At 48.6% G+C, this 14,722-nt stretch overlaps 1 protein-coding gene across 1 annotated transcript; it reads right to left on the bottom strand.

The window, feature by feature from the left end:
* Positions 1-3,603: 3,603 nt before the first annotated feature.
* On the bottom strand, positions 3,604-4,395 carry LOC113234887 (predicted GPI-anchored protein 58). The gene has a single exon (XM_026470409.1). It carries the CDS (start codon positions 4,393-4,395, stop codon positions 3,604-3,606), a length of 792 nt encoding a protein of 263 aa, XP_026326194.1.
* Between the last annotated feature and the right edge of the window lie 10,327 nt (positions 4,396-14,722).

Genomic DNA, 14,722 nt, shown 5'->3' with positions numbered 1-14,722 from the left:
TCTTTATGGATACCCCTGAGCCCAGGGAGACTCAGGGGTTATGTGGGGACTCTCCCTCCAGACTGGAGGGCCTACCCCACTAAAACCCCCCCGGGTTTCCCTCTCGCCGGGTGAGTCGGCGCCGTGGGATCGGTGAACATTCACCACGACGCCGCCCGGCCGCCCTAGCTTGCGCCAGGGCTCCCGCGCCAACGGAGGGGCGAGTCGGTTGTCCTCCGACCCGCCCCCTAGACGAGTGAGGCCGTGCAATGCAGGCTCCGGAGTCCCTGTCCAGAGCCCGCTGGCCTCACTAGGGGATCAGGCGAGCAGCGAACTGCCTGCGCCTTCTCCCCGTACGTCTGCGCCGAAGCGGGTGCGCGTCCGCCGCGTCCTCGCGCACCCGCTCCGCGGCCTCCTTTTGCGATATAACCTCTGCGCAAAAGGAGGCCACCGCCTCCCAGGACTCCTCGCTATCGAGCATGGCGGCAACCACGCTCGGCAGCGAGAGGTCCTGCCCTAAAGTCCCCGTCAGAGTGCGGCGCTGCTCATCCCACCGGCTGCACACCTCTAGGGTGTGCTGCGCGGTGTCATCCGCAGCGCCGCACTCGTGGCACGACGGGGACGGTTCTCTCCTCGCCACCTTGTGCAGGTAGTGACCGAAACACCCGTGTCCAGTCAGCACCTGCACAAGGTGGTACGACAGTGGCCCGTGGGACCGGTTTACCCACTCTACGAGGACAGGGCGGATCGGCCCTATGGTACGAGCGCCATAGGGGGGATCCGCCAAGCCCTCTTTCCACCGGTCCCGCATGCGCTGCGCCGCGAGGTGGCGCTCCCGCTCGACCTCCTGGGGAGCAGGGCGCTCGCCTCGGTCCCTCATTCCCCGCCGGTAGGCGTGGACATCCGCCAGGACCTCGGCTTCGAGGTCCCACGGCGGAGTACCGGCGAGGACGCATGCGGCAGCGCAGGCCACCGTCATGTACGCCCTGCACATTCGCAGGGATACCACCCACTCCAGATGGGAGCCCCGTACAAGGCCATACTCTGGGTCACCCCGGCGTATAGCCTCCTGCACGAGGCTCCCGGCCTCCCGAGGTTGGGCAGGAGACGGCCCATCGCCGATGCGGCGCCCACTATTCGGGGAGCGAGTTGCCGGAAATGCTCCCCGAAGTTCCATCGCCGGTCCAGGACAAGTCCCAGATATTTCATCTGGGACTTGACCGGGACCGATACTCCCGTGATGGAGATGTGGGCGCCTGCCGGCACCGCCCAACCTCTACCCCTCCCGCCGAAGACGGCCACATTCGTCTTCGGCACGGCGACCTCGAGCCCCAGCAGTTGTATTCGGCGGACCACCATATCCGCCGCTACTGAGGCTCTTCGGGCCGCCTCCTGGAAGGTGGTCCCCCGGACGGCCAGCAGCGTGTCATCGGCGTACGCGATGACCGCCGTCCGGGGGAGCAGCGCGCCCCTCAGCACCCAATCGTACCCCAGGTTCCACAGTAGTGGTCCTAATACGGACCCCTGGGGTACTCCGCACCTCATTGGGCGCTCGGCGCGCCTCCCTTCCCTCGTCTGGTAGAGCACCACCCTGTCTTCCAGGTAGTGCTCCACCAGACGGCTGAGGTACCTGGGGATGTTATGGTACCTCAGCGCCTCCCTGATAACGGCGAAGGGGAGAGTGCCGAAGGCGTTGGCTATGTCCAACGACACAGCCACCACGCCTTCCCCCTCGCCGTTACCCTCCTCCACGATGTGTCGCAGGGACTCCAGGGCGTCCAGGGTGGAGAGTCCAGCCCTGAACCCGAACTGCCGCTCCGACACATCGGGGCCTGTCCCCCTCAGGTGTTCGTTGATCCTGGAGGCGATGATTCGGCCCAGGATCTTCGCCACCTCGTCCAGCAGGACGAGGGGCCTGAACCCCGAGGGGGAGTCCGCAGGTCGGCCCGGCTTGGGCACCAGGACGAGCCTTCCCTCCTTCCAGCATCTCGGGAACAACCCCGTCCTCAAGCAGTCATCCATGAGATGCTTGAGGCGGGTCCCGAGATGCTTCAGGGCAATGCGAAGGACTCGTCCCGGTACCCCGTCCGGGCCCGGGGGCCTTCTTCCGCCCCCGCAGCCGTCCCACCGCCCACTCCAACTCCCCCTCGGTAATTTCCGGGGGGGGGTTCCTCAGTCTGCCTCCCGTCTGCTCTAGGGGGCACCATGGTCGGTGGGGTGAAGGGCTGCGGTTCGGGAAAGAGGCCCTCCACCACCCGGTTGAGGAGATCGAGCTCCAGTGACTCCATGGGAGATGCGCCGTACATTTTGTTGCGCACAACTTTGTACGGCCTCCCCCATGGGTCCGCGTCCAGGGTGGCCAAGAACTCCTCTTTCGCAGAGTCCTTGGCCCGCCCTATTGCGACCTTCAGGGCCTGTCTCGCGCCCTGAAGGGCGCTGTGGAGCCTTCTCTCCTCACTCCGGGTATGGCGCCTGCGACGGCATCGGCCGTAGGCCCGCTGGGCTGCTGTACTGGCGGTGCGGAGGTCCCCAATCTCCGCGGTCCACCAGTACACCCTCTTTTTGCCCGGGGTCCCTCTGACCCTGGGCATGGCCCTCTCGCAGACGGCGGTCAAGTCTTCCCTGCACTTGACCGCCCTCTGCTCCACGTCGACAGTGGCCGGTGGGGGGGGGGCACCACGCCTGGACCATGGCTGCTTCCTCTGCGAGCTCAAGGTCCAGGCGGGTGAGTGCCCATTTGGGAAAGCCCCCCCCGGGGGCCGTGTTGGAGGCCGTCGTGAGCGGCATATGGGAGACCCTCATCCGTATGTATTTGTGGTCGGAGAGGGTCTCCTCGTCCTCCAGGACCTGCCAGCCGGATACTCGCGCGGCTAGTGAGGGGGTCGCGAACGTGACGTCCACGATTGATCCCCCATTTCGTCGCACGCACGTGCTGGCATGACCCCGGTTGAGGACGACCAGCCCTAAGGCTGCCGCCCAATCCTCCAACTCTGGCCCCCTGGCATTGGTGACCGGGGAACCCCACGCAGCGCTCTTGGCGTTGAGGTCCCCCATCACCAACACCGGCGCCGGAGCTGCCCTCCTCACCGCCCTCTCTAGGGTCTCCAGGAAAGCCTGGAATTGGGCCAGGGAGCGATTAGGAGAGAAGTACACCCCAATTAGGATGACTTCTCCCCACCTTGCCGCCACGAACCCTGATCCGCGTTCCTTCACCGCTAGAGGGGGGAGTTCCCGGCAGTCGACGCCACTATGGCCACCGTCTCCTCCCGATCCCCCGAGGGGGGACAAAGTATGGCCAGAGCAGCCACCGCAACCCCCCACTCCGCCATGGCCTGGACCAATAAGTCCTGTGCCCTGGCGCAGTGGTTGAGGTTGCCCTGCAGTATAGTATGGTGGCGTGCTGGCATCACTGCTCCATACTTTGTCCCTCAATAGGGAGGGGGCCTGAGGTCCCCGCCGGCTTGCCCTTGGGGGGGGGGGGGGGGAGCGCAAGATCGCCCCCCCATTACGTGGTCCGCTGGACGGCAGGCCGCGGTGCAGACCGAACATCGCGGGGTCGCCGTGCACCCGGAGGCCGAGTGTCCCACCTGGCCACACCTGAAGCAGAGCCCGCTCCTGTCCACACTAGACGGGCAGAGGGCTCTGGTGTGGCCAATCCCCATGCACCTGAAGCAGCGCATGGGGAGGGGCTCCATCACATGGACCCCGGCGGAGGACCACCCCACCAACAGGCAGCCGGCAGCCGCCACCCGTTGGGCCGCCGTCACCGGGCAGCGAACGAGGGCTGACCCCCTCCCGTTGGGGGCCAGCCTGAGTGCGGGATGCCGAGGCTCTGCCCAAATCGATCGCAGCGGTCGCCGCCTCTAGGACCCCCTTGTAAGTGACCCCCTTTTCCGCCACCGCTTCGGGCCTCAGCGTGATCACCACCGCCGATGATTTCGGGGTGGCGAGAGCCCTGGGTCTGGGAGCCGTCTTGGGGGCCGCCTTGGCGGGGGCCCGTGCCGCTTGGATGGCGGCAGCTGCCGTTTTGGCCTTCCTGGCCTTGCGGCCGACTACCTGTGACCAGGGCGTTTCTGCCTGGTCAGTCGGCATGGAGGCCGCCATGTCAGGGCCGGCAGGGACGGCGGGAACAGCGAGTGGCGCCGCAGGAGGGGCAGCAGTAGCCTTCGGCGGGGGAGCCTTCCTCTTGGCCTTTTTATTGGGTCGCGGGTCAGTAGGCGCGTTTCGGGCCGGGGAGAGGCCCGGTATCGACTCGGGGCCCGCGGCGGAGGGAACCAACCTCGGGGCGGCTGCGGCGATGGCGGTGGCAGCAGGCGTCGCCTCGGAGGCGGGCGCACTACTTCGGCCGCCTAGGGGAGGCCTTAGGGACTCCGCGGGGAGGCGTCTTTCGATGTCCCCCAAGCGGGCGTCCATCATATTTCTCATGGAGGAGAAAATGTCCCGCCTGAGGTCATCGATGGCCTCCCTCACACCCGCGGCGGTGGGGCCACCTGCGCCTTGGCCTTGGCCGTGGCGGTGGAGTAGGCCCCCCTCAGGGCCTTGAACTCCGCCTCTAGGGCAGCGAGCTGCCTCCTCATCTGGCGGTTGTCCTCCGATATCCGCCGCGCCGCCTCCGTCGCCGTCTCTCCAAGATGGAGAGAGTCAATGGCTCTCTCCACCTTTTTGACGGCCTCTTTAATTGCTTTGATCACCGTCCCCTTGAGATTAGAGGACTTGGCGGTCTCCGCCAATATTGTCGCGAGGCCGTCTCGCGCCTCCTGGGCCTGAACCTCGCTCATGATGCCCGCCGTACCTTCGGGTTCAGCCTCCCCAGCCTTTCCTGGGCGCTTAAGAGCCTCCTTGAAGAAGGCGGCATCCGTCTCTTTCTGGAGGGCGTTCCACTCTGCTGAGCTGGAACGGCCTCTCCCTGCCGCCGCCGGACCGGGGTGGGTCTTCCCGGGGACCCTGGGCCTGCCCCTACGGGCCGTGCTGATCTTTGGTGCCCTTTCGGGCTCCTGAGGTTCGTTCGACGGGGGGGCGGCACGCTTGGCGGCCCTTGACGATCCCTTCTCTCCGGCTGACCCGGAGCGCGAAACCGCGCGTGAATTCCCCTCAGAGAGGGTGGGCTCTCCGTCTGAAGAGGCCGAGAGCATCGTCTCACCCTCAGACTCATTGTCGGAGAGAATCCTCACCTCCACATTGGAGGCCTTCGTGCGATCCAAATTGTGTGCAAAATCATTGTCCGTTCGAGTGCGATGTTCGTGTTTACGAGGGTCGACTTCTGGCCGACCCACGAGGCAGTTTTTGCCCCCCCCCAGAGTACGAGGGGCTGCCACCCGCCGAGGCGGATGGGCGGGATTCCCCCTTTCGGGGACCCGCCTGGGGACCATTTTCAAAACGTGCCTGTTCCATGTCGTGTGAGCTTTGAAAGGGGGTGAGCTCCCCACTGGGGCGCCCTAACGGCTGGATACCCTCCAGCCATTCATCCCATCGCCGGGCGCTAGAGCTTAGGATTGGGGTAATTTTTATAGAGGTTTTCTTCCTCGCAGCCCCCCTCTCAGTGAGGACGACCCCCGGTCCCGCTCCATGCGGGATTACGGGTTGGCCGGAGCCGATCTTAAGACCGAACACCGCCCACCGCCTCGGGTGCGAGTTAGATAGCGCCGGACAGAACCTGCGCTATCTTCCTCCCCTCCCAGTGCTGGTTTTGGTCCGCGCCGGCCGAAGCCGGTAACTCCCATATCTGGGAGTCGTTCCCCTATCCGCCACCTGGGGACGCGTCCGATGGCAGACCAGCAACTGCACACGGAGTCATTGCACACCTGTCTAAACAAAAACCAACTTTGCGTCTGTGACAATATTTAACCAAGCACAGCAGCAAAACAAGAAAAGTTACCTATTCACATTTATCCATATCGATAACCGACCACCTTCACCTGGAATGGACCTGTCGTCAAAAATGCAGCCATGAAGCTTGGCATCCTTTCCAGGGCGAGACGTTACTTCATGCAGGGACATTAGCTTCAGCTGTACCAAGTCCGGTCATGTATGGAATACTGCGACCACCTATGGGATGGCTCTGCTACATACCAACTGGTCACTTTAGATTCAACCGACAGACGTGTCAGGAGGCTTATAGGTGACACGGATTTAGTAGAGGTCAAGCTGCATAGTCTTGAACACCGTCGAAAAGTTGCCTGCTTATCGGTATTCTACACGATATATCGTAACGAAAAGTGTGCGACTTTCATAATTTAATTCTGCCATCCCCATTCCATCATCGTGGGACTAGACGCAGGCTGGGGTTGTGGATATTCCAAAGATTCATCGATTCAAAGATCGTACGAAAAGTTTCGATAGTGATTAAAATATGTTTTTTATGATAATAAATGATGGGACGAGTAAGCCGTGCGCCTGATGCTAAACGACACGCCTGTCCATAACAGTTGCAGTGCCACTCAGAGCTTTAAATCGCAAAGATCTGCGGTGCACTGCCTCTGCGCCCATCACCCTGACATAAGTTGACAAATCCCATGTGCCTGTAATTCCACTAGCACCCTTCAAAACCGGAACGCAGTAATGCTCACATTACTGCTTGGCGGCAGAAATAGGTAAAGTGGCAGCACTTCAAATATACAGTGTTACTATTAAACGTAATCTCATTGCACTATCCCTAAATCTGCTCAAAAGATGTCTGAGGATACAGTTGTAAGCAATGACGGTTCCGACAAACATAAAAAAATAGAGGATAAAAATAGAGATAGAGGCGAATTGAGAACTTTTTTGAAGTTTAGCGAAGTGTTTCACAGAGCCGCAGATAGTCTACTGCAGCCTCTCGCTAAAGGTCTAACCATAGCTATGAAATAATAAGTTGGTATATAAATAGTAAAATTATGTCCAGAGCATTGTAATTACATTCCATTACAGTCCATTACTACACTAGATGTTAATCCGTTTGGCACAACTCCTCATAACACGAAAATAATTGAAAACATCAAAGTCTCAAAAGATGATTCCTTCCGCTCGCAAGTCGAGTTTGGACAGAACTATAAGCAAAATAGGAAACGAATAGACCTGTTACGAAGTTCCAAACAACGTTTTCGCATCGCAATTTGTTTAAAAGAAAATGTGGAAAATCATATTTTAACCGTGCATGCTAATATGAACTTTTGTGTGCCAACATTAGAGCTTAAATTGGAAGGATATTAGCGGGCTATTTTCTGAAAGAGAAGCGAGTTTAGTACACATATACTCCCGTACATAGGAATGCCAGTCCTCATGTGTTTCAAGTGACAGATATCTTTGTGTGGATATGTCGTGTCACAAATTACATATTCGTTTTCCTAGTAACTCCCGGAAATATCAAGCTATAAGGCTTATTTTATTAATTATCTATGTGAAAAGCAATATTGTGAAGCGTCGTTAATGAGTTTGCGCGAACTTGTGATGAATTTCAAGCAGTAAGCTACTGGTAGTTTTTTAATATTAAAAAATATTTGCGTAAAAGTGAAAAGATACAGAGTCCAGGTCCAAACTTTCTTTGAAGTAATTCTCAACAAGTACTTAATACATTTTTCAGTTGATTACGATAAAAAAAAACACAAGCACACTGTCTATCAGTCCGCATCAGCGACAAAAAAGGTCAGGGCCCCGATTCAGAACTCTTCGATATTTTAACCGAATCGTTCGATAGGAATAACAACAGATATACACACATCACTCACTCTCTATTACGCGTACGCTTATGCATGGCTTAGCTATGGCGTTATCATGTGGGGAAATAGTACGGATGCCCATTCTCTATTTACCCTACAAAAGAAATTAATTCGTATAATTTTTAATTTACATAACACAGATAGCTGTAAATCATACTTTGCTGAACATAAAATTCTCACCCTACCATCTATCTATATTTTGGAAGCATGCAAATTTGTGAAGAAATATCCAGAATTCTACATAAAGCGAGGAGAGACTGCCCCTGGATACAATTTACGTCACTGTGACAAATTAGCACTACCTATCTCCCGTTTAAAATTATACCATTCTGGCCCACTAGTCATGTCAATCAAAATATACAACAAATTACCGAACTACATTAAATATTTAAACAAAGAAAAAGATTTTATAAAACAAATAAAAAACCTATTAGTCACAAAACAATATTATACTATACAGGAATACCTAAATGATAATATTTAAATTGTTTATATCTACATAAATAGATACCCAAACAAATACAAATAAATAAAAACATTATATTAACCTAATTAGTACATATTAATACTTAAATGCATGTTTACACGGATTATAAAATAATATACTACCGTACCTCAATAGTAATTACTGAATATTATAATTTAAAAAATTGTAATTTAAAAGAATGCCTCCCTCTCAATTGCTGTGCCCCACAGGGTCCATAAACGTTCTGTATTTATATTTTGTAACACCTTTTTATCTTTATGGAAAAGCAATAAAGTATTGAGTATTGGGTATTGAGTATAGGATATCGTTCTCGAATCGAAGGGCGCTGTCCGAGCTGTTCAGAACATTCGAGTTAAACGTTCGATTGGGGTTCGGATACTATATCGTTATCCAACAGCGTTTACGGAGTTAGTCGATGAAATAGATTATAATGAAAATCCTTTTATACACATTTTTGAGACTTTAAAGGCCTAAAATATTATTAATACAATATTCTTGCATTAAAATAAATCAATAAAATTGAACAAAATCCGAACTTTATTTAAAATATTTCCATTCTGATAATAAGATTTTCATATTACATTCTTGCTTTGTAAGCAATAGGACGCTCAATAACTTTAATTCGATAACTGTGATCCGAATAACGTTTGTAGCCTTTGCCGGTCGAGAAGTTCGAGTAATCGTACGGGTGTGACGTCATTTCGGTTCAGTTTCGAATACGTCAGTTTGACGTTCGATTCGGGTGTTGTGAATAAAAATGAAAAGAAATCGGACGATAACAAATCGAATCGGTCGACAACTGAGTTATCGTAAGGTTCTGAATCTATCCCCATGTTCTTGTTAATTCATAGTACAAGTTCAATGTCTATTATTGCTCAAATAAAAAATTCTACAAACTTTCACAGCAAAGGTTGACACGCAATGGTATATGTAAGCTAAGTTCAAAGAAATGTCTCATGGAAATTAAATTTATACTGGCGTTTTTATAAAATTTTATCGACTTCGGGAAAGAAGCTTTTTTCGGATCTAAATCGACTACATTTGTTTTTTCAAACATCCAACGTTTCGGGCCCTTTTATGACTGACTCGCTGACGGACTGACTGACTGCCTTGATCATGGGACCTGTAAAGGGCCCAAAATGTTGATTGATTTGAAAAAACAAATATACTCGATTTAGGTCCGAAAAAATAGGTTCATTTCCTATGTGTAACAACCACGAAAACCTCAGAACTCGATTTATTCACTTTCTTCCATTGACTTTTCTTCGCTTATTTTTGATAGAATTGAATTAACGAGTAACTTACGAAATTATTTTTTAAATTACTAATATAAAAAAAATTAATTTTCGAATAGTCATACCACATTAACACATAACACCAATCACGCTAGTTTCGAAATACAAATTTGAATAATGACCGACATTTTTCTTCGTAAATGAATCCCACGAATTTATTAACAAACAAAAGAGGTACACGAAAGGAGCCTATGTTTTTATTTTTCTTCTTTTTATCGTATCGATGGCATACATTGTATTATCCTAGTCCAGAACATAGCCACGCTGATCACGCCACAAGTGCCGTCATATGAACTGGGCATGGGATATGTTTGCCATCGTGTTGAAAGGATTTGTCAATCAGCGTATGGTGCTCGCGGATCGATGACCAGGCGATACGAGTAGGTATGTCATTGCGGAGAGGCTCGTTTCAGGCATTCACCCCACACGATGCACCATTCCTTCCCCAATATTATACGATAAGAAAAAAATAAAGGAAACATTTACACTGGAAACATTTCGGTCACTTTAAAGAAGGCCTTATAAGTTTACTCTGTCGACAACAACGTACACAAGTGAACTGGAACGAAAACGTCCCTTAAATATTGCGGGAAACAATTTCAAACATATGGAGTTACACAGACTCGATTCGAAGTGCCGTTGTTCGCATAAAGATCATATTTGCACAGACCGTATCGTCAGCAAAATACGGGCCAGATGCAAATGTTTTCAGCAGTCGTCGTCTTAGACATAATGTAAAGTCTGTAGAAACAATGCAAATCTGAGAGCTTCCATTCTGATAACAAATTGCAATTCAGAACTAGTTTCCCTGTTTTAAAAATTCACTTACAGTTGACAGTTTAGAAATTTAGATGATCTAGCAGATATACTAGTGTAGTAGCAGAAGTAGCAGTGTGAAAGAGTTCATCCAGGGAAGTACTGCCACCTTGCCTATTTTGCCGTAATGCAGTAACGTGAGCATTACTGCGTTGCGGTTTAGAAGAGTAAGGGTGCTGGTGAACAAGGACATGATATTTGTCAACTTAAGTCTCAGGGTGATGACCGCAGTGGCAATGCCCCTCAGGTCGTATGGATCTATTCTAAGGAGAGGAGAGGATGTACACCACAGTGTACGAAATTGGCATAATACATTTTGGGGAATACACAGGTGTCCTTTGAATATTCTCCGATATGCCACTCCTGTGCTTCTTCTTTCATAGTACTGTATGCAAGTAAAAAGCTAAACTGCACATGATTTAGAAACTCACATTCAACTTTGCGGCATTGGCCTGAATTTGAACTCAGCTCGTCCTGCGCAAAAGGCAAATGATCTACGAATTTTTGTTATTGTAGTAAATAATAATTTACTAATAACGGTGATTGTACGTTAATCGCAGGGAACAGCGACTGCTGGAAAAGTATAACATTGCCTTACAGTGAATATCTCGTGTTCACGTCGATGGAACGAACTAAACGCCGCGAGGGCAGCGAGACACATTGGGGCAAATTAAAAAAGAGTCATCAGACGAGAAATTCAAAAACGAGAGCTAGCAGCAGGCGATTTTTGTTTGTAATTTTTAAGTTTTTATTGATTATCTATCACAATATTTTACTATTATGATATATATATAATATTAATATTTTTTGTGAAATTACTAATTTGTAATAATTATTAATACAAAGAGCAAACACCAAGAAAATAACCTTCGATCCGGCTGCATTCGAACCAGCGCCATCAAGCATACCGAGCCAGAGCTCTCCAACTGAGCCACGAAAGGTCAGCAGCAGACTTTACGAATTTTAGTGCGTGTTGCAGATTTTGTTTCGGTTTTTAATGATTTACTTTTTTGTTCAAAATTCAAGTATCATTATTTTGTGTAACGTTAAAGTTCTTCATTAAATTGTATTATTATTCCAAGAAATATACTCAACACCTCGTATATAATTTGAACGTATTTTGCAGGAAAAACAAAAGTGTGCTTTTTTATATAATACCAAGTGACGGGTCGAAGAAATCGTGCGCCTGATGGTAAACGACACGCCTGTCCATAACACTTGCAGTTCCAAGCAGAGCTTTAATCGCAAACATCTTAGGGGCTCTGCCACTGCGCCGGTCATCCTGGGACATAAGTTGACAAGACCTATGTGCCTGTAGGCTGTACTTTAACCAGCACCCTTACCCTTCAAAACTGGAAGGCAGTAATGCTCACATTACCGCTTGGCGGCAGAATAGGTAAGGTAGCAGTACTTCCCTAGACGAACTCTTTCACAAGGAGTTCTACTGTCAAATAAGTAATAATAAAGTAGTAGTGTGAAGGCCGATCTCAAGGCCGAATGTCAAGAAAACCGAAATTCATGGTTATCTCTAAACATTGCAACTTCTTCAGCTGGAACGCACTCAACGAGCGATTCTCAAGGTGGGCTGGAGCCTACCCTTCAGATATCCGACCTCTATAAAACCTGTAAGGTCCTTTCAATATCCTGTTTGTCCTTCGAACAGCTTTTACCATGCCATTTGCCTTGCCATTATAAGTTTTAACTGTGACTACTGTTTGTGACCCAAATAAATAAAAAAAAACTAAAGTGAAAACATAGCTCGTAAAATCAGTAAACTAAGTGGCAGTGAGCCGAACATACCTGCAGGAGGACTTATGGCCGATTGAGCAGGCTCGTTATAGTGTAGGACGTCTCGCCGCACGATAAACGGACGTTCTGAGAATAGTGGCCGTCAGCGGCTGGATGCGGGCGGCACAGAACCGGCAGATGTGGTTAACCCGCATTTCTTATCTATATTCAATCGTAAATTTAATACACTGTCCTTACGCTCCAGGGAGTAAGAGCCACTTTTATCCAAGTACAAGTCTAGCAAACTTCTCGGCACCACGTCACTTAACGTTGTTTTGGACGACAAGCTTTTCTAGTTTTCTTTTTGTTATCTTCTAGATTAAGCATGTTTTATATCCTGTTCAAGTTAGAATTGATAGATCATAGTGACGACAGTTGAGTTGTCACCGTTAGGTTTGATAAAGTAGTTATTATCATAACCTTACTGTAATATCACGCACAACAGGCGGTTGGTATTTGCTCCATACAACACTACGCACTACAGAAGCAGACAAAGCACTCTTGCCATAAATTCCAAACCGCCCGCTCTACAATATCCTTTGTTTCATATCATGTAAATACATGTTGTTTAAGGATCTGAAAAACTGCTAAAGCAGAGGACTCTGGTTCGTCATAGTAGCAGTAGAGCTCCTTGTGGAGAGTTCGTGCAGGGACCTATTTCCGCCGCCAAGCTGTAATATGAGCATTACTGCACTCCGGTTTGAAAGGGTAAAGGTGCTGGTAAAATGACAAGCACATGAGACTTATCAACTTATATCTCAGGGTGACGGGCACATTAGCAGTGTCCCTAAGATTTTTACGATTTAAAGCTTTGAATGGCACAGCAACTGTTATGAATAGGCGTTTTGCTTACCACCAGGCACACGACCAATTCGTCCCGTTACTTAGTCTTATGAACAAAAAACAAAAATTCCTACGAAAAAATACCTACATAATACATGTAACTACAGACTATGTTATTTAAGGCTAAATTGTTATGTGAATCTTCTGTACACAACACATTCTACACCTATAACCACCATTCACGCACGCACACACATACACTTTTGCGCAATATTCTATAAACATACATAAACTCACGCCCTAGTATTGTATATAATCTAGGAAAACTCCACATACCACATCCTATTTAGTTTCAAAAGTATAGGCGCTACAAACGACGTAAAGTAGCAGAAACTAGTCCGCTGAACTAATACTCCGACGATATTGACTTCAACAAGACGAGGGAGTAGTGAGTGGGTAGTTAAACCGCGCTTTAAGCTGCTATAAGGTAAATCCAATAGGCCAATCCGCGTCGGCAAAGGCCCAATGGCCCATCGAGTGTTAAAATTTCACTGCTGCAAGCGTTCTCAACTTTATTTTTTGTGGGGCCTAAAAGAATCTAAACGCCATATTTGAATAATACTGACATAGTGTGATGACTTATATATTTGTATGTGTATTTCCTCACTTTTGGACTAACGTTTATTAAATACGATTTTAAGACGTTATTATATAAATTACTATTGTTGGAAAAAGTGATGAGATATCAAGTCCAAATCTTCAAAATATACGAGTGTTACTTGTTTTTTGCGTGATTGATTTAGAATTTTAATCAAACCAGTTTGTTTACTTTTCATGCGTATATGTTTGGATTGGAACATCACCATCCTTCTTTTCCTATCACGAGCAGTGAGCATCCATTGCTACCCACTACTCCATTCAGTCTTGTTTTACCATTTGCGGCTAATTTGCGATAAGCCTCCATCATTGCTCTCTATCGTTTCTAATGGTGTGCACGAAAGGAGTCTCCCTGCACAACGTACCATTCTTTCATGTACGTCTGACGCAGCCTGGGTAACAATCATGGAGTACCTTACGTCAATTGGCAAATTCTTTCACCACTATGGCAAGCATTACAGTGTATGTAATCGATATGATAAGAAAAAGGTCGTTTCATACCTTAGAGAGGGAAACATCGCTCCCTTTGGAGCCAATTTTGCAACCTTTTGTGGTTTTCCTCATGACATTCTTTGATCTTTTTATTACTCCAGTATAAACAGGCACCATGACAATTAAGTAATGATATATAATGTTAAAAGAAGTTATAAGTATCCATTTTTAAGGTAAATGTATTTTGGACATTCAGTCTAACAAATAAATGTAAACTAATTGAAATCATATAGAGTAGGAAATTTGAAAGCATTTTGTTTTTGGTACGGTTTTCTGAGCTTTAAACAAGCGGCCCATAAGTTTGCCAGACTTGCCCTACGCCATGCAAAACTTTTTGTATCTCAACATAGAACTATACTGGTAGCTATTCAAGTACAGCCAAAAATGGTCTTTACTGGGAAGATTTTAGAGAATAATTTGCTAACCAGAGTCATCGGAATGTAATAAAATTTGTCTAGCATGCAACATTTGCTTCGTCACCCCTCGAGGGATATTGCACAATGTGTTTGTAGTAGAAGCGTTTTAGATCTAGATTTTTTATAAAAAGTACGAAGATGTAGTAGAAGTAAATTCTAATATCTTGTGTAGGAATGTTAAAAGTGTTAGCAATTATAAAAATCAAAGACACAGGATAAGAATCAATTAATCCTGATCAAAAAAGGCACAATAGATTAAAATAATATATAATATATTATTATATATAATCCCACTGCTGACCACAGGTCTCCTCT

This window comes from Hyposmocoma kahamanoa, unplaced genomic scaffold, assembly GCF_003589595.1.
Source record: "Hyposmocoma kahamanoa isolate Upper Pololo Valley unplaced genomic scaffold, ASM358959v1 86, whole genome shotgun sequence".
Lineage (NCBI taxonomy): Eukaryota > Metazoa > Arthropoda > Insecta > Lepidoptera > Cosmopterigidae > Hyposmocoma > Hyposmocoma kahamanoa.
The sequence above is the reverse complement of the archived record's forward strand: the minus strand, read 5'-3'. Positions and strand labels throughout refer to the sequence as shown.

Bases quoted from the DNA above. Each gene is read 5' to 3' on its own strand.
- LOC113234887 (XM_026470409.1), bottom strand. From the start codon at position 4,395: ATGATGGACGCCCGCTTGGGGGACATCGAAAGACGCCTCCCCGCGGAG.